This window comes from Anguilla anguilla, chromosome 5, assembly GCF_013347855.1.
Source record: "Anguilla anguilla isolate fAngAng1 chromosome 5, fAngAng1.pri, whole genome shotgun sequence".
Classification (NCBI taxonomy): domain Eukaryota; kingdom Metazoa; phylum Chordata; class Actinopteri; order Anguilliformes; family Anguillidae; genus Anguilla; species Anguilla anguilla.
Genome location: NC_049205.1, coordinates 40,848,983 through 40,870,323, shown reverse-complemented (window position 1 = coordinate 40,870,323; position 21,341 = coordinate 40,848,983). Strand labels below are relative to the sequence as shown.

Here is a 21,341-nt window from a genome sequence, read left to right as displayed (position 1 = left end):
GCTAGCAGGAATGGATGCATAATGTAAACACAAAAGCTGTGTCCAAGCTTACGTGGATCAACAAATGAGTTCTTGTCTTCATTTCCACGGCATGAAGTGGCTTCACGCACAAATGCACCCTCTGCCCCAGAGACCAGTCTCTTGAATGGACACTTACCTGCACTCCATCTTTTTTCAGTACAGAGTGCCAGGTTTTTTTGTTCACACGACACAATAAATGCCATTTCATTTGTGCTCGCAACAAAGCATGTAGAGTACAGACCACTCAGCTGCAATTGAACTTTACCCATGGAGCCATTTGGAAAGAACAACAGTGTTGAAATACAGCAACACCCCCACATGCTGGGTAACGGCAGGAGACCAGATGTGAGCCTTCAAAAGATGTCATGCGTGGTGGAGAATAACTGCTTACAGTCTCCAAGCATCCCTCTCCTGTGACCAGCTGCCAAACACTGCCAAGCCCCCCTAAATCACACCAAGCAAAGCGGACACCCACAAATATTCAAGGCCGAAGGGGATATGAGTACTTGTTAAAACAACCTCACTGGGATGCATTGAAAATGTATTGGACATTTATGTGAAAGTTTAAAAGTCAGCATGAAACTCACAAAAGGAAATGGGCAACATCATAAACCTTTTTATTAGGGAGTTGCTGTTTAAAGCAAAGATGAACAGAGATGATTTTTAAAATATAAATGTTTTTGTTAACTTTTGACCATTACATTTCCTGTTTACATTTCTGGTATGACTAAATAATCAGCGTTGCTGTAAGAATTCAAATATTATCATTAGTCCCGTTGTGCATTCAACAACCGACTAAAGAAATCACCAATAACTGTGGTATTTGTATAAGGATTGTTCTGATTGTATTCATTTTGGTATTATTACATCATAGATTGGTGCAAAAGGCTAATTATATCCGATAACCTAGCATGGAGATGAGAAATATAAAATGACCTCAAATTACCTTTCAGTATTGTTAGGATCCTGCTGCTATCTTCAAGACAATTCATTACGCCTAAATTAATTGTTTGGATTTTGTATGCTATCTCCTTCTTTCACCGTTTATTTAAACAGAACCACCTTCGCCCACAACACACTTGTTGAATATCAGTATCAGCCTTTCCACCGACACAGAAAGGCTGCACGCATGGGTGCATTCTATGCTTGCACGTACACAGAAAGAGCTAGCGGACATATTCACAACCTAGGCCGGTCGCGCATCAGTCACGGCGAGGTAGTATGGGGGCGGTTGATGGAGGCTGTCCCTGATGTTGCGATGAAAGGCGGATGGCAACACCTGCTGGTTTATGTTCATGGCCATGTTCTTTTGCATTCTCCGCGTTTAATATAAACGAGGCTGGCATGCAGCTTATCTGTATCTGCCCGATTTGACAATCGACACCAGCGGGAGCGTTTCTTCGTCAGTGCTCTTGTTCTCATTTTGTACGCATTCATTTCATGTAAAGGATGATCTAAACTAGGAGGTTGGAAACAAAGTCACGGCGGGTCAGATAAAGAAGTAATAAAAAGTGAGATTGCACCAGCACTCGCGCTTTATCGATTTGTTCTTATCTCTTGCCCTCATGTGGCTGGCAAAGTGAGAGTTCTAAGCGATATTGTTTTAGCCATCAGCGCATCTCGGACACAACCGCAAATCTAAAATGTTTTTTTCTTTTCTGAGGAAAGTAATAACAAAAAAAAACTTTTATATATTCGCCTATAGATACAGCAGAACGACCTTTCACGTTAGTGTTGCGCTTTCACTTCAAAACACGTTCACAATTGAAATTGTAAGTGTTTTTTTTCATTTTCATGTAATATTACCCAACTAAACAGGGCGTAGTATTCTGCTATTCTCATTTTATTGGGATGCATATTGCCTCTTGGATTTTTAAAAATGTTATTTTTGTTTTAACTGTATAACTATATTTGACAGATTGCACACACAGCGGCATTCTCTACCATTCATACCGGCCACATTCGAGGGCCCACACATATAAACCTTTTGATCATTTTGTTAGCGTTGTATCAAATGCAACAGATTGCAATGCAGATCATTGTTTTTGGTATTCTATTTTGGCACATTCCAGAAAGATTTGAATTTCACCACACCACACATAATAAATACTTATCTACCACAGGAATATATGCCGTCTGCTATGCACCAATAAATGAATATATGAATGAAATTAAATACTTGCTTGAAACACCTGGAGACGTATAGCCCCAATTTCTCATGACATTCACAAATAACCAAGATTTTTATTGCAAATGTAAACATTTAAACAATAAACAAAGATATAAAAACTTTTTTTGTCCATTAAACAATGACTACCAAAATTTATGAAGTATTACTTTTCATCATTTTGTTCTTAGACCATTACTACATGAGATAAATTTGTACTGTAGCCTACCTTAAATAAACTCATTTTGTTATCAGCAAAGAAATGGGGAAAAAAAGTTTTAGAATCAAAGCTACACTGTTAAACATGGATATGTAAGACCATAAAGGCACCACCCTGGTATCAGGTTTCAAATATTATGGGTACACGAGTGAACATTTACAGAACCTAGTCTCTGTGACCATGTGTTGTGTGGAGTTACAGCACATTTTGACCCAGTGAAAGCAGGAAGTCATAAAGCCTGATGTGAAATTATAGCTCTCAAAAAGCCACAGGTGCTGTGAGACACACTATCTCCGGGATGGTGGAGCTAAATCACAGCTGGTTGTCTGACAAGGCTCTAGCAATTTAAGACAGAGAGAGGATAAAAACTGGAATTATACACGCACGCATAATTCCACTTTGATGCCCACTATTTGCTTGAATGTGCGCCTTGTGCGTAGATTGGTTGTGACCAAAAAAGTATTGTAATAGAGACAATTTAGCAGTTGCAATTCGACAATACTTTGTCTGGTCTCTCTCATTATTCAGCAAATATGTACTATTAAAGCATATCATTCTCACCTAATATAACCGAAATAGGCTACACGGAATTTGACAAAAAAACTGAACACGAATGTAATTCAGAATAGCTGTAGGCTACTATTTATGAACGGGGTTATATTCCTGTCTATATAACATGTTCCACGGCCACGCTATAAGGACAATAGCTTTCAAGTGTATTTTAATGACGTTTTATAGACAATGCAACAAACCATTTCTTATTCTCTGAACCTAATTCAACTAACTTCCTCCAAAGGAACGCGCCCCAAAGTCGCCCAAAAATGACATTTTATTAAAGTAATAAGATAGGAACGACATAAACAGAACAAACTGTTTTAAACCCGTAAGTACATGTAGATATCAACGCATCAGTTTCTCGATTAACAGATTTAAAAAGCTGTGCACATGTAAGCGAGCGCGTTTCTGCTGGAAGCCACCACCAAAAATGTAAATCGCTGCTTTTCTGTTACAACAGCCATTGGTAGGAATGTCTGGGTTTTGTTTAAAGTCTGTTGACTCAATACATTCAGCTTAGTTCTTGCCTTGATGTCTTAAGAGACAGCTGCGCTACCATCCGCTTCGCTATTTCCCCCAACTCTGAGAACTGCACGCTGTTAAGTAGGCTAGGCTAAACACCGAGTCTCCCATCAGCATATAGGCTCTCCAACAAATCAGTTCAAGTCTTCAGGACTAAGGAAGCATTCGATCATACAGTAGCTATATACAGCTCACTCGGGATGGCTGTTCGTGCGCTCCTTTGTACCAGAGAACATCTTTTCGTGTACTAAGTAAAAAGAGTCGGCGAAATTGACAAGTTTGTCCGTTTCTGGAGTTGAGACAAGATTTTTCTTTTTTTGCCTAATTTTCCCATTTCGTTTTTCTTATCGCATTGACTGCTGACGGATTGCCTCCGCGCAATGTCAAGAATTGGATTACACCCGAAAATACTGCTGTTGCAATGTCTTCTCTCGACTTTTGTGTTTCATACGCTTGCATATACGGAGGAGCCTACAGATAAAGCGGCGAAGTCGGATGGGTATTGCAGCAGCATTTTAAGGGCTCAGGGCACAAGAAGGGAAGGCTATAACGAGTTTAGACTCAGGGTGGAGGGGGATCCGGAATTTTACCAACCTGGAAGCACCTACAGAGGTAACTATGGTAAAATGTATTTTCCCCTGAGTTTATCTGATAGAAATGTTTTTCTCTGTTCATACCTGTCGCTGACCCATCTTCGTGGAGATTTTACTATGGCGTCATGGCAATATTTTACAGATTAAGATGGTAGCTAAATGTAAAATCACCCGTACAGTTTAGTGGAAGATATCCGCGAAGTTACGATGCACGATAGCCATAATTTCTATTGTGGCATAAAATAACATTCTTCGGCTACTCTAGTACGGCGATCTGAAGTGAAAGTTTAACTCCATTAGACGGCTAACGAACACAAACCACATGCAGGATAATAAATAAGCCTACATAACAACAACGACAACAGCAACAATAATTGAAATATTTCCCACCTCCAAGTTGGCTTATTTGTTGGTTCAGAGCTGTATAAAACCCCCAGTAGGCTACATTACATTTATTTGGCAGACGCTTTTATCACAAGCGACGTTCAATACGTGCATACAACAGTACGTAAACTCAGTGGCCCCTACAGTAGCATTTCCAGTTTTATAATCTTTGAAAAACAGCGGGATACCATTTTCCGTTATCTGCGTGATTCACCGAACACCACCTACGTTGTCGTAATAATAATAATAATAATAATAATAATAATAATAATAATAATAATAATAATAATAGGTATTTTATTTATATTTTCCAAAATAATTGTTAGTATGATTTAACTTTAAATTATATTAGTAAAGTTTTTAGAGATAAGAGCAGGGAAGATGATAATGAAGTGATTTTGAAAGTCTGCGTTAATAATATAATTGTGTGGAGATACACACATCGACCAGGGCGCAAGGCATAGGCTATAGGCTACAGCGTAGTGAAGTACAGCCTGCATACCAGAACTCAATGTGTATCTTTCATTGGTAGCAAATAACGTTTCAACCCATAGTGGATCATCGTCAGTGGAGTTTGACCTGACGACGATCCACTATGGATCGAAATGTTGTTGGATACCAATAAAAGATGTATGTGTTCTGGCGTGCAGGTTCTACTTCAACTCTAAACTTTGAAAGTCTGTGTAACATTGCCATTACCTGGGTAAGGATCTATTTTGTATTTCTGTGGTTTTATCATCAGCTTAACAATCGTATTGTACTTATAATGTGAATCGTTTCCAGTATAAAAGTACCTTTGTGGATATTTATGGTTGATATTATTCATCTCCCATTGTTTTTGTGCAATGCCAGTTGAAGTGTCACTGCTGAAAATGCTGTAAAGCAGTTTCTGTTGCTATTGCCAGTATTAATGAACAAAAGTAATGGAGTTGTAGCATTGGTCAGTCAGTCAAGTGTTGAGAAAATGGTGTTCATCGTTTGTTATGTATAAACCTGCCTGGGCTGGAAAGGGTTACCATTGATGGAAAACCTTTATATTTCATACGGCTGTCACATAATGTGCCTGCACTGCCTACCTACTTCACTACACATGCAAGTTCTAGCTTGCCAGTCAGCACATTGTTGCTTTTCAGTCAGGTCGAGGATAAAAAATTAATATTATTGAACAAGCTGGTTAAATAACTTTGTCGTCCATGTTGCGGAAAAAATTTCTTCCAAGCTGTATTTAAAATGTTTTTAAATAGGTTTAAATCACATAGTCCAGTGTACATGAGAACCAATTTTGTTAGCCGTGCTGAACCATCTACAGCATTTGCTTTAAAAGCAAGACGTTGTCACATTTCAAAATGTATTTGTTTAGCCATTGGACCAGTCTGCTAGATTGACAGTGTAGACTACTGCATGAAAGAGGTGCTTTTTATAGATATGTTATCTGTGTAGGGAGAGTGTACTCCCCTTAAGACCCTTATGAAAAAAATCACATGTTCAAAAATCACGGTGGTGCACAGTGCAGTGGGTAGCACTGTCGTCTCATAGCAAGAATTGAATCAAATCCTGGCCTGGCCCTTTCTGTGTGGAGTTTGCATGTTGCAAGTTTGCATGTTCTCCCCATGTCCACGTGTCCATGTGGGTTACCTCTGGGTACTCCGGTTTCCTTCCACAGTCCAAAGATATGCAGGTAGGCTATCTGGAAACTCTAAATTGCCCATAGGTATGAGTGTGTGTGCCCTGTGATCAATTGGTGGCCTGTCCAGGGTGTATTCCTGCCTCTCGCCCAATGCACTGGGATAGGCTCCAGCACCCCCCGTGACGCCGCCCATGATTTGTCACATCATTTGTTTTTGCATGTGGAAATTTTCATTCGCATGTGCCAAAAAAGCCGATCACATGAAAATGTCCATTTCACGTGACATTTTCTTTTAAATATTAAATTAAAAAGGCAAATTGCACATAATTTTTTCATAAGAGGAGTCATGGCAAGGGATGATTCTGTTCATGTCGGTTGCATCAATAATAAGAGGAGATCCTCATAGGCAAATCTTTTGTATATCTGCAACTAGAATCAGGGCTATATTCACACACTACAGGTTTATAATTAATAGAACATCCATATTTAGCAGAGCTTGTTTTGTTTCACCTCGCAAACACCTGGGAGATCTGGCTCATTTTGCTGTTAAACTCTGCTGTAGTTTGCTGAACTACAGTTCTACAGTGCAGTCCAGAAGTCGTTGGACAGTGACATCTTTTTTGCGGTTTGGGTCTGTACTCCAGCACATTGGATTTGAAATGAAAGAATGAATATGAAGTCAAAGAGCTACAGGCAGTCATTGAAAGCAAAGGATTTGCAACCAAGTATGATGACTTTAGTTAATTTGTCCAATCACTTATGGCCCCCTAAAATGGAGGGACTATGTATAAAAAGGGCTGTAATTCCTACACAGATCTACCAATATGGATGTAAATTAAAGCACTTTAACTTATAGCCTATATTCATTGGTTCATTTCAAATCCACTGTGTTGGAGTACAGAGCCAAAACAACAAAAAATTGTGTCACTGATCAAATGCTTACGGACTGCACTGTTGGTTAGCAAAGGAAGAAATGTTCATTCCAACACTAACTTATTTTTCCATTTCCTGTTTCTAGTGACTTTGTACACATCCAGCCCTTCTCATTTTAGAGGCTTTACGCTAATTGCCTTGAAGGAGGGAAAGGGTGGTGAAAGAGATGAAGATTATGCCGGAAGTTTTCAGGTAAGAGAATGGGGAAAATCCTGCTTTAAATGTCAATAGAAAAAGCAATGTTTTGTAAAGTAGGATAATGCCAACCAAATGTATGCTGTGGCATCCAAAAAAAAAAAGTGTCCACATTTTAAAAAATCTCCACATTAGGAAAATGCTGAAATGATACTGAGAGTTTAAGTGAAACCAGTCAATTAATAGAACCGACATTTTACAATGAATTTGATTCATTTGGATGCATACATTATGCATTATTTATGGAATTATTGGCACATGCTTACTGTAGTTGCCCACAAGCACCCCTGCTATTGTTGGCTTTTGTTATTGGCACCTTCAAGTGTGCTTAAGTGTGCTGCCACTTTCCAATAACCCAACCTTCAATAATGCACAATATGCAGGGAATGAGTGTCCAAGTAACTGTAAACTTGACTCTACAAGGAGGTCTGCTATCCTAACTCTCTTTTGCCAAATTCATTTCCCCTCGTACATTTAGGCTTTTAAAACGAGATCTTTCAACCCTTCTCTCTTAATTCCTGTACTTAGGGCCATGTGTGCGGGTGCCTGTTTCATGTCAAACCCAGCTGAACACATTGGCAGGCACCAAGTAACTTGGGAGTGGTTTTGATCTCTTTAAACTCTCACATTTCAAAAAATATGAACTGGCCTGGGTTTAAACTCAGTTGAGTGACTCACACTCTTTCCTTCCCGGTTTGAAGGAAAAGAGAATATTTTCACATTGAGGGATTCAATGCATGTGCTTCGCTCACAAAAATGAGATAGCTTGAATAAATCCTGAACTACAGGAGTCAGATTTTTACAGGGATTTTGACTTTGCATTTGTTTTAGTTTTCAAACCAAAAAGCCTTCCTGAAATCCATTTTCAGAGAAAAAGACAATGCTCTGAGGTCAAGAGAGGCTTTGTCCAGAGAGAAAAATATTCTGTGTGTTGGCTGGTGCTGCCAAAGGACAGGGGGTCATTACTTCTTTTTAAAAAAAAAATAATTCTGCAAACTGTTGTAACACAGCTGTGAACTAAAGCATGTTTTTGTGAATCTACAGCAAAGTAACAAACTAAGAATGGAAATGGGAAATGAATGCACGCATTTCTCAGTCGTATATCTGCTGGCAACATCCCTGGAAGCTGTCTGGCATCATACTTAAAACATGAAGTTAAATCCTGAAACGCTTTGACCTTTCTGTCTGCGAGTGCGGTGTGTACGTTTCGTTCTCCCCCCTCGCTCATTTCCAGCAGGCCTCTCATCCTGCACGCTCCAGGAAAAGAAAAACATAGCCCTCCCTGATCACTTACAGGTCTTTTGGAGCTAGAGATGAGTTATCGCACTCTGGGAGGGGGAGGCTACCATTTACAGTACTAATGCAAACAAGCTGTCTAAGTAGAAAGATTGTCTTTATCTTATGTTTCAAACCACGGACAGTATAATGGCCAGGAATCCTGTTTTAGCCTGGATGTCAGAAATCAGGTTTTACTGTGCGAAATGCACTGTTGTTTTGCTCAAGGTCATTAGGTACAGCTTTGCTATGTGTTGTGCCAAAGGAGATCTATGTGATATGTTACTGAGAGGCAGATTTACTGAAATATTTGTCATGGAACATTAAGTTCAGCTGAGAAAATGTACAGAGAAATCTCGCCGTAGTGGCAGCTTTAGCAATTACTGTGAGTAATGAAGTCTAGATGACTTCTCTGGATGTGACAAGGCGAGGAAATAAAGGTCAGGGTGCAAAAATGTGTGGGTTAGGGTACCTTAATGTAGCACTGTAAGCAAGTCTGTTTGACAGGCTCTCCAACTCCACAGATTACTCTTCCCTAGTGAAGTCTACAGATTGCCTGAACGCATCCTCAGAAGCCCCTGAAAATTTGTCTACCACCCCCCCCCACCCCAAAAAATAAACTGCAAATGTGGACCTTGAAGTGTGAAGTGAAGATAAATTCAGTCTTGTGATTTTAGTGTATAAAACCAAAAACAAATAGTTAGAGAGTTTTCAAATGTGTTTTGTCTTCAGTTGAACATAATTATGAAAACCATGTAAAAGTTACTGTAAGTATCTAACGTAATCCAAAGATTTAGGAAGAGTTTACAGACAAATCGCCAAAGCTGTTCCTGTCACCCTTGAAGCTCTGTGCAAAATTATGTCACAGTTCTCAGTATCACACCAATGCATGTTTTCTCTCTCACTCTGTCCGTGGTGGATCCTCTCTTTTCTAGATATGACACATAAAACATTTGACAGAATAATGTTCGAGGCCAAAGAGAAGAATGTTTATCTCTGGCTTCACACACCATATAAACGAAGATACACATTGTAATGAACTGTGGTTCACCTGAGCCATTTCTTTCCCCCAAGGTCCTTTATGAGGAATGGATGGGGATTGAGGTGGAGGGTGAGAGGTACTTCTGTTTGTCTGTGAAAGGTATTTGTGTATACACTTTAAAAAACCCACCGAAACAATTTAATGGTAAAGAGCAATTTCTAAAGTGCAGTTGTATTAAACTGGGAATGACCAATCTACAGAAGTGATTTTGCTGCTAAAGTTACTAGCTCATATACTTGAATAAAACCCTAGTTTATAGGATGACATCAATAAATTGTTAGGGCCTAGCCCACCCATGGTCACTCTAAGTAATTACAAACAATTCAAATAAACCAATGAGCCATTGCAAGCTTCATAAATTCAAGTGTATGGAATGGCCCTGAATTTAGCATGGGCCACATTTAGCATTACCTGCAAAATTATATTATTTTCCTACAGACGTTCTTTATTCTATGAGAGAATACAAATAAGTGAAATGGGGCTGCTGGGTGGCGCATTCGGTTGGTCTCAGATGGAATGTGCTGACTGTGGCAGGTAGTGCCAGAGGACGATGCAAAATTTGCGATTGTGTCACTCAAATTACAGCCCAGGGTATGGAGTAGTAGGGTATGAAAGGTCTTGCTCCAGCTCCGCTCTATGAAAAGAAACTGGCTGGCTACACTACGAGGAGAACAGATCAAATGTGTCAAATCTCCTGAATCAGCTGTGGGGGATTGCGCATAAATGCAGCTGCGGTTGCAAATAGCTAACTGGACATTCCAAAATAGGGTGAGAATTTGACATGCTCATCTCCAAGTTGGGCCCCAGTATTAAAAAAAAAAAAAAAAAAGTTTATTAAATAGAGTAATAATTATACATAAGTTTTGAATAATATCTTGAAATAAGTATGCAATTCATATATACTAGCAGATGGCAACAGTGCATGAACACGATGTATAATTTGGCATAGTGTGCGGTTTTTTGTGGAGGCTTTCATTTCACACTGCAGGGAGCAGTCATACTTGGCTGTGGGTCTGCCCATGGATTGTCCATTATTTCTTGCTCTCATTAAATCACATGCAGCTGACCACCAACTGAAACCACCTGTCAGAAGGCATCTTCAGCAATGACAGCTCTCTCTCCTAGTACAAGAAAATGGCTTTTATTTTATTCCCAGTTTTCTCATCTAACATTGCACATTGTGTTCCTCCTTAACTTTCACAACCTTCGCTCTGGTCCAGAAAGCCGAAAAGTATGAAGCTGTTTAACCTCATCCTCACCTGCTTGCCATTATTATGCCAGTTTGCCTGGTTTATCCATTTCTGCTGTGGCGTGCTGTTGTTATGGAGAACCATCCCTGAGTTCCCTTCTTGAACTTAAGCTTGTTACTGCATAACCGACTCAATTAAATGTCAGAGGTGGAAGGAAGATGGTAATGCTATGGACATCTTTGTAAATACTGATCGTACATAATGGGAAAATGTGTGAAATCATATAAAAATCATGAGAAATCAGTCACAGAGGTAATCCTGATGCATGTGCCTGGGTCTTCAGTTCTCTCCATTAATGTAGAATGTTGTTTGTTACCTTTAAGTCACGTTCTGCTATGCTGTCATCCTTGTGTGACAGGCACCCCTGCTGCTCCGTCCTGTCCCCAGTGTGTAGTCTTGAGATAAGTGGTTCTCTAGGACTCGACTCATTCCTGGTGGCAGCTTGGTGACTGATACATCCTATGAGTCTGTGGCCCCTCAAGAGGCTGCCCCTCAATCAGCTCTAAAGAGAGAAAATGAAATGAGAAGTGTTAAATAAGTTAAATAAGCATACTGTGAAATTTTGAATGTTAATTCAATAGTGTGTTTATATGAGTCCACAGGGATGCTATGTCAGGAAAAAATTCTTCTGCAATTCTGCAAAATTCTTTTTTTTGTGTGAACATTGCACTACAAATTGTGCTATAGTCACTCAGCCAGATCAGGGGCATGCAGATGACCTCAGAGAGGAGACTTGAGAGTAAAAGCTCCCTTTAGTTCTGACTGGATAATCCACAGTTTATACAGCCTGGCTCTAGGGTCGAGGAAGGACTCACTGGCAAAATACAGACCTTTGCTGGGGCCATGGAAAATAAGCTCCTTGCTCCATATTACTACAGAGTTCCCAGGACTCCAGCTTCTTGGCTTTGCTCGAAAACAACTTCCGCCTCTCTTGTTGGGCCACTCAGTTCTACAGAGAATTATGTTTACAATCCCTTTGGCTTCTTGTGAATTTTATTTCGCTCTCAGCTTCTGCAGAATGTACGCTCCTGCGCTGCCTGTCAGCCTACATGTACTGTGGCTACCAGATGTTCCGAACAACTAGAGATTGAATGTGGCCTCTGAGAAGCTCGGGGGCGATAAAGGAATTTCTGGAAAAGTAATGAGGCTGCTGAAACATTGCAAATTATAACTTGAGGAGTATGACTGTGGGAGTAGTGTGAATGAGGAGCGGAGGATGAACATGAGCCAGTGTGACAGCCTGGTGACAGGCAGAGAAAGTTTGTTGCAGGGCGAGAGAGACAGGTCAGGGGGACAGAGTGGGGCTAGAATGTTTGTTTTGGAGGGGTCGGGTTAGGTTTGTTCAAATGAGGAGAGTTTGTGGGGGGTGGGGTCGGGGGGTTACAGGCTAATGCTTGTGTGTTTTGGGGGGAGTTGGAGTATGGTAATGGTGTGTGGGCCAGACTTGTGGGGGGTAGGGAACCCTAAGTGTGGAAGAGAGCTCAGAATGTGAGGTCCTCACTGTGTGTAGAAGACGTGCTCTTACTTTGCGCTCGTCCTTCTGGAAGGCCAGGCGGAGAGTGAGTGTTATTGTGGAGCCAGAACAGCTGGTGCTCTCAATAAAGTCAGAGGTCAGTGGTGAGGCAAGCTGCTGTTCACCACAGCTGTGTTTAACTGTGCTCTCACCAGCCTGTCACAGGCACAAACCCTGCAGGACATGTGAAGCGAGGTCCACAAGACCAGGAGGCTATTATTACATACCTTGGGAACCTGGAATATTCTTGTGTTGTCTCTTTGTAGTCCTTCTGTGAAGTGGTCGGTAGGCTACAAATTATTCAGCAAACTGACTGTGGCTTTTAATGTATATATTACTGTGGCTCCCCCGATGACCAGAACTTGCCGTTGAAATATGTATTTAATTATGTGTGAAGGACGAGCCTGGCCCAATTTTGTGAATTTACTGCCCAGATGTACCACATTTAAATTTAGGATGAGAATGATTTGGACGAGCTAACACTAGTGACAGAATAGAAATATTTTGGGCAATCCGTCAATGTTACCTCAGATTGAAACAGCTTTCAGCAGCAAGAGCTGGCAGTCAAATGACTCTGGTCTTCTTTCCCCCTTCTGTGTAAAAGTAATTTGTCTAAATAGGAGACTGATATTATCAGTCAGAGTGAGGAAACACTAACAGTAATCATTTCATGTGAAATAAGTCAATATACACTCCTCTATACAGTTCCCAGACATAAAAAACCCTCTTGTTTAAGCTCCTTGCAATGCAGTAATGTAAATCTTAATGTAAACATGCAACCAGGCAGTTTGCCAGCTGTGTGTAGGAGGTTTTTTTGTCAGAATGTGGGATGAACTGTACATCATGAATTATATAGACTATGGAATTGAACAGGAATATCATATAATCCATTTTGATATCACAGCCAAAAGCCAAGATTAGACATTTTTCAAAATGGTGACAACATGCTAATGTGAACATATGATATTGGAGATCTGATGCAAAACTAACTGCTCCACCGTGTCACTGTACATCAGTACCTGAAAGCATAAATGTATTTATATTAAGTATCTAGCTATGCATGCTAACACACACACACACACGCATACGTACATACATACATGCACTACTCATACTGTATATAAAACTTGTGTTGTTGTGGAATTGAATATAATAATGAAGATACACAATGAAGCATTACCAAGGACAATTCTGCGATGGTGTATGTTCTGTCTTTGGACACACTTCTTGGATATTCCCGAAATTTTGTAGAGCACAAGGAACAAAATGAAAACTCCTGTAGTTAGGAATTAGCAGGAAGAAAAGAATGCAAGAGCTAGATTTGTTGGTGCGTGGCTACTCTATATGAATCTTAAACCTGGCAATGACATTGTGTATGCTGTTATTAAAGTCTATTGCTTTTGTAAAATGTGTCTTCCCAGAGATCTGGTTTGGTACAAATGCCATTATTTACAATGTGCAAATGCCACCTCCATAATCTGACAATTTTAATTTGCCAAGCATGAGTTCACAATGTGGTAACTGTTGGACTAAGGTAAATCACATCCCGACACACAATGCTAATGTCTCAAATGTAAACCATGTCAGTTTAATGTGGGTAAAATTGACTTCAATTAAATATGGGCAAATATGCATAATTTTATTTCTATGAATACTCAACAATACTCAATATTCACAGAGGTCACATTTGGAAAGGTGTTTTAGTGTATTGACAGTGTGGTATGATACAATTTCATAAGCTAGGAGTGATTGCAGTCATTTTCAGTGTTGGCACAGTAATCTAACGTTTTTGAATCAGTGATAATTATCCTCTTTGGTCTCTCTCATTTGCAGATCATAGATGCAGAGGACACACAGTTTATGACCAACTGCCCTCCAGCAGTGACTCAGAGTACTCTAAGGAGAAGGACAAGGATACAAGTGTTTTGGACAGCACCCCCTTCTGGCAGTGGCTGTGTCATTCTCAAGTAAGTAATTACTCAGTGCTATGAACAGTTTTACCATATTCTCTTGGAGCCTGTGTTTCAGTAGGTTTTATAAAGTTCTGGCAAATTTTCATGAAGGCTAAATACCCTTTTGCTTTTTCATGTCGAACCACTGAATCTAGATGGGCTTGGGCTGGGTTATTACTGCTTGCTTGCTAAGCCAATAGGGGACATGACTATTTTTTCTTGACCAAGAATGAACCAATGCTCCTGTGTAGTGACAGGGCCACTGTGGCAAATAATTTGCCTTCTTGTGGAAGAGACACTGGACCAAGTCCTGACTCATTTTGGGTTTCAAAGTTACCTTGGAACCTATTGAAAGGAATAGGAGTGTTAAACTAGTGTCTTGCTGATTTGCTATGTAAGAGCTAACATTCTCCACAAAGTGTTTCTTCAGGTCATCACTGCAAAAAACACATTTTGCCACTTTGGCAAAATAAATGTTAGCTAGCTTGCTAAGTGTACCTGCTGTCACTGACTGAGTAGACAGAGTGAGTGAAACGTTAGCTAGTGAAGGCATGTGGCACCAAAATGAGGTGGGTATCGAATGGAAACTGGCGCCAGTTCGGTACCCAACCCTATTTGGAGTGGACTGATTTCTCTTCTTCAGGCAATATGGAAATAGTGGTAAATTCTATATAGATATGCTGGACACCTATGGAAGACTGAAAAATGGAGTTAAAATCCCACACACTGTTTAGAGGAAGAAATACACAGAGGTTGTGCCCTACATAACACTGTAGCCTAATCAGCTCAGTCATTTTCTTATTTAAGTTATTTAAATACTTTTATTTTGGTGTTGCGATATTTGAAAGGATATTAATAAAGTCAGACATTTTTATTTATGTATCTTATTGTACAGTTGTTAGGATGAGTGATGTGAGCTCCATGACAAATGCAACTTCTTTTCTCTCCATCTACCACTACTCTGTTCTTCCATTTGGACTCTATGGGGCCTGCCAGTGCTGTATTACTCTTCAGTAATGGAGGTGGACATAAATCAGCTTATAGCTTACGGTTTCCCCTCCACTTGTGGTGTGTTAAACCTGATTTATACTTCTGCATTGAGTCTACGCCGTAGGTATGGCGTAGCCGTGTTCCCTATGCCATAGCCTGATGTGCACCTCCCCAGAAATGTAACTACACGTTGCGGCGATGCAGACCGCAACAACTGCGATCGGTCCGCTTGGTAGCATCGCATTTCCTCCTACGCATTTCCAACTAGCGTTTTGGCGGTGTATTGCAGAGCGACACAGACAGACCAGCGCACAACTATAAATGCTCACAATGGCGTTGGCCACTTGCGTAAGCTACGGCGTAGGCTCTATGTAGATTCAACGCAGAAGTATAAATCAGGTTTTACATGTAGATGAATGACAGATAGCCAAGGATACAGCCATTTTCATAAGAGGGAGGGTGGGAGGGAGGGAGGGAGGGAGGGAGAGAGAGAGAGAGGGAGAGAGTGAGAGACCATGTTATAAAATGGCAGCAGAGAATCTATTGTTTCACCTGAGTGTAAACACACTGCTGGATTCCATTAGGCCCAACACTCACTTCAAACCTGAAACTAAACATGCCAATTAAAATGTTTTTTTAATTAAATGCAAAACTGTTTAAGTGTTGCGTTTGTTTTTAATGATGCCAGTATGAAGTCAGATAGGGATAAATACTAAATACGCAGGCCTAGATCAGCGACTGGCAGCCCACGGGGAAAATCTATCCCCCTCCATCAAAACTTTTTGGGCTGCCAAATCCCCCCACGTGCCTTACCCTTAAAAAAAATAAATAAATAAATAAAAAAGATTATTAAATACTCTGACCAATGATGCAAATCAGAGGTCTGCATCCTCACCCGAGCCCAATGGGGCCCAAAGGTATGCTCTGATCGGGTATTGGGTCTATTTTTAGGCCCAACTCTTCTGCCAGCTGTTAACAGTGATTGGCAACAATGGCCCAAAGCTTCCATTTGCAGTCTTATACTTCGGTAGGTGCTGTTCTGATCAACTGACAGTGACAAACATATTAATGTCACATTTACCAGAAGGAAAATCGTCAGTAAAGCTAACTGACAAGCCTGTTCCGATCATCATGAATAATAAAATAATGCAGGGACATGCTACATTATTTCCTGTTTTACTGTGTGGTGATGTTGGCTTGTTGTTTTATCCACTGCGCTGTATTTATGCTTAAAATTTGGCTAGCGCTTGTCAGACTGGTTTGGGTCGTGCCATACAGACATCAGGCTTAGGTGGGCTTGGGTCTAGGCCGATGCAGACCTCTAATGGCAATAGCCTTCACATTTCTCTTGAGATTATTTGAGAGGAATGTTGTATTTTGTTAGAAGATGTGACTGATCATACAGTAGCCTAATGGCCTAATTTTGACAGCAACACATTCCCCAGAATCTCCACCAATCAATGAAAAGAGATGCAATGATAATTAAACAGATATTGACAATTTTATCAGATTGAAATCATATCTCCTGCTCAGATATGTCAGCAACACCTTTATGTGAAATTAGTAGTGTAGGCCTAATGGCTTATTAATTGAACGGCTATGTTCTGGCCCACCAGCTAATAACTAAAAAAATATATTGGCCCGAGGCCATGCTTAGCTGTTGACCCCTGCTATAGGGCAGGTATGGGCAATTTCAGCCAGGAGGTCCAGTGGGCATGCTGGTTTTTTTCCCCACCAATTACCCTGGCTAAATTAGCTATTTAGCTGTATCCATCAACATTGGTTCACTCGTAGATTAGGTCACTGTAAAATGTTTCATATAGGGACACAAGAACAGTCTTTGGCTATCATTCCTGCGCTTGTCAAGAAATGTAGCCGGAATGTAAGATGGCATAAACGTTATGGCTAATTAAGTCATTAAAACTAGAAGTTGGCATGGAAACCAGAAACAGATACGGCCCACCTCTGCTCTAGATGTTAGAGTCAACCAAACACACTTAACAAATTTATGGACATATGCAATTCAGTAAAACCAGATTTAAGCCATTTAAATCAAGACTTGAAACTTTTAAAGACCAAAACATACAAGAGGAAAAGATGTGGCCTGAAAATTGTGGTGCCTGGGCTGGAGCTGGTTGTTTTTTTAAAAAGAGCAAGGTAATTTACCATTTGCAAAGTATTTGCCCATCTCCAACTTCACAATAAATACAGGTTTTAATGCGCGATATAGCTTTTAGCATGAAATGGAAGGTACTTATAATAAATACCAATTATTATAGTACCAATAAATCAGAGCCAGAAAACTAATTTTGATTGGCAGAAACCTCTTACTTCTATTTGCCTTGGCTCAGTGAAGCCAGCATAGTAGTACTTTCTGTATTGTGATTCCATTTATATCTGTAAAGTTCTGTTATTCCCCCGTCTCAATAAAATGGAAAAAATACAGAAGGGGTGTGGCCTGTCTGGTTGCAGATTATAATGCTTAATTGCAACATGACAGAAAAACACAAGTGCATGGTTAGATGTAGTGTTTTGTTGAAGTTAATATATGCAGTCATTTTTACGTTTGTTTTTATTTCGTCTTGAAGGAATGGACTCTAAAAACACTGTAACACGCCAGCGTGGCACCCCTGGGAGGGAAATGCGGCAGTACTGGGAAACACCGTTGGTTGTCGCATGGAGAGAGAGAGCGCACAAACAAACACAAACACACCCACACAAACACAAAATAAAATAAACGACCATCTTCACCCTTCCAGGCAAAAACACACTAAAACAAGCTAAAACAACAAAGACAAAAGAAATGAAAATGGCGCGACCACTTTCTAGTGCGCCACCTGTAGTTGGCCCGCTTTCAAACCCAACAAGCTCCTCCTACTTTTCAGTGTTGGATTACTTTCTTGGTCTTGCCTGTTAAAACAAAACTCCAAAATAAGACAAACAAAAATCATAAACGTGCTCTTGGAGTGAGCTCCTGGTTTCGGCCCAAAACTGTGGAGAGCAGCACACCTTTAAGCACCTGGGCTGATTAGTTAATGCAACCCAGGTGCGTGTGCTCTCCCCACCAGCCAACGTGACCGAGACCAATCTACTTCTCCAGCTGACCAAATGCCACAAACACATATGTACACATATGTGCATGCACAAAACTACACACATGTAAGAATATTGCATGCACAAAAGCACACATGCATAGATGCACCTTGCACACATGTTATGAAAAGCTGGCAATGCTTTGGTTTTTCAAAATAAATTCATTAATTAATTCATTTTAACATTGCAGATACAGCACACACTATTGCAGAATGATCACAGTTGTTTCAAGCAACATGTATAATTCATTTAGGTTTTAACTTTCTCATTAGGTAAGGAAACAAGCCTGCTTTTTACAAAAATAAATAATTAATAATGGTGTTCTCTATACCAGAAAAATCAATTATACATGTGTGAGCGCATCTGTGGTTATACCACACGCACATACACACGACCACACGCACATACACACACCCACACACACACACACAATGTCTTCTGCTTACGGTGATTAGTTCCGAAAGTGTTATGCTAGAAAAGTAAATTTGGCCTTAGCTGCATATAATTGATATAATTTAAATTAGATGTTAAACAACCATTACTGTGGTTAATTGCATGTTCACCCTAAAAGTAGGGAGGCTTTTCATTGTGGAGAAATGTGAAATTGAGGTGAGATTGAATTAAATCAGGAAGAATAAAATATGCGCTGGTTAGGCATTTAAAAGCTTATGCAACCTTTTTTTTTTCCGTACACCTCATTTCTTCTTCTGAACCCTCCTACCAGATTTGCATTTCCTTTAACACGCCAATCCATGACTATGATGAATGTAATTCTTCTCATCTGTCTGCTTAGCCATATAAGGAAATGAAGATGATAGCACTTTGATGTGTTTCCCGGTCCAGTCTTGGTATTGTTCCAATAAAAGAAGCCTCTGCCATGTGAATTTGGGTGTACCACTGTAACTGTGCTACTTCCTACTGGAATAGTTATATAGCAATAATTTCCTCCTTGTGCAGTTGGGTTTCCTGGCTGCACAGATGCATGAATTGATGCCTCTTTTTTAACTGAAGATGAGAGATATCATATAAGTTCCACAAATAAAAAGAACCCTTTTTAAAAGGTCCTTAGAGCATATTTTGTTGTGTGAGAGTTATAAAATGGTGGCAGTTGAAGAGGGGAAAATAGAAAGTAAGGAGTTTCATCCAGCTATGGCATTTCCTTAGGGAGGTGTCACCCACTCCTAGCACAGGAAATGATGTCAGAGCCTGCAGCCTTATGGACCTTACCCAGGGGACTGTAAATATCCTTATTGGAAGTAATCAGTTAGACCAGGGCTGATGCCAGGGCCCCACTAAATGTGGTAATAACCCCTAAGAGCCTGGCTGTAAAAATCATGAATTGGGCTGTACGGACTTACAGTACATTTATAATTATTCATTCAGCAGATGCTCTTATCCTGAGCGGTTTGCAGAATAGTGCTAATTATAATGCTGTGAACAACAATATATATGAATAAAACAAAGTGTCACTATATGAAGTACTGCCACAATAAACATTGTTATATTTGAGTGCACTGGTATAGCAGATAAACTTTTAAAAATTCAATAGAAAAAAGTGCAATAACATCACTCTTATCAAGTGCTAGTGATTACCTCACTGAAGCTCAATAAATTTGAAACAGCAGTAAGACGTTTCTATGTGCAGACTTACATTCCTTGATGTAGATATATTACAAAACAGTAAATCAGAGTATATATTTTTAGTAATGCATAAAGCCAGCCCTGGATTCTTCTCGCTTGACAATCCACCAGCTGAGCTGTGCAGTCATTGCGCCATAGGTGCAGGCTGAATGCAGATTACATACAAAATTGATAAATGCGTGATGAGGTGGGGAATGCCCTCTGGAATGAAATCTTCCTTCCCCAGATGACCGTGGGACTGGTCACATTTGGCCCTGGCATGGCCAGGATTCAATTTTGTATTCTTCGTTATGCCACTGCTCCAAGGACTAGTGCTTTCGCTGTAGTCACCACCCAGGAGGTTTTTGCTTTATACCAATTACTTGGTACATGTTGTGGGGTGTATTTAAATATACAGTTCATGGCTCCTCCTCAACTCAAGTATTGACAGGACATGACCTGTTTTACCAACCAAACCTTGAAATTTTCAAAAACTTTCTCAGACAGAGATGGACATGTGGTCTGTCGGTTTGATATTTGATTTACTGGATGTCACTGTTCCTGTCTGGTTATTTGTTTTCTGAATTGATTCGGACATGTCCTAGAATGCCTTCATGTGTGCTTCTTGTCCGTGATACCTTTGCTCCTTTAAAAAGATGAACAGGTATCGACAAAGACTCACAGCCACAGCACACGGAACTGGGGGGAATCGATTAATTATTGTCTGTCAACAAGACCCCTTGGGCATCACTGCCGGAGTCTGAATCTAGATTTCTGGAGTCCTCAAATTATTTTGTCACCCATTATGATCTTAATCTCTTGTAGAAGAACAATGCTGTTTGAGCTTGCCCTATCCACATAACTGTCAAAGTTACTGTTTGAAACAATATCATAAAACCGACAACTCCACCAGGAATCCCCCTCCTACTGGCAAGTCAAATACAATGAATTAGAGTTGAATTATTCAAAATGAGTCATTTGAATTTCTTGCAAAGACATCTTGAAAAGACTTCCAGGCTGTCACCTGAAATTATTTCCAGTTGTGGGTATAAATAGTCAACCGCAAAATGTCCCTGTGCAAAATGCATTTATCCACAGCTGAGGGAATCAAAATATTCATCACACAGCTGTGCCCATTTTCAGGAATCATGACCTCCCTCTGAGCATGTTATTCAGTAAGCATATGCTGCTTTGGGCTCACAATTTGTCAGATTGGTGCACTTGATTGCCAGGAAGCAATGTGATTTAATTGCAGCCTTAGCAGTGACTCTTCTCCTCTGCAGGGCAAGCATTGTGCAGAAGAGAATCATTTATTTCCAGGATGAAGGCTCCCTCACTTACAAGATGTGTGAGAAAGGTAAGAATCTCATTGTGGAGACAAGTGTCAGA

The 21,341-nt window shown here is 40.2% G+C and overlaps 1 protein-coding gene across 2 annotated transcripts in view; it reads left to right on the top strand.

The window, feature by feature from the left end:
• The first annotated feature begins 3,480 nt into the window (after positions 1–3,480).
• The window catches only part of spon1a (spondin 1a), a 92,179-nt gene continuing 74,318 nt past the window's right edge, over positions 3,481–21,341 (top strand). The window contains exons 1-4 of one of the 2 annotated variants that reach the window (XM_035416512.1): positions 3,481–4,097; positions 7,108–7,214; positions 14,131–14,264; positions 21,236–21,309. In XM_035416512.1, the coding sequence (XP_035272403.1) occupies positions 3,866–4,097; positions 7,108–7,214; positions 14,131–14,264; positions 21,236–21,309 (547 nt within the window). In that variant the 5' untranslated portion in view covers positions 3,481–3,865. The remainder of the gene's footprint in view (positions 4,098–7,107; positions 7,215–14,130; positions 14,265–21,235; positions 21,310–21,341) is intronic. The other variant, XM_035416511.1, reaches the window with a different exon arrangement.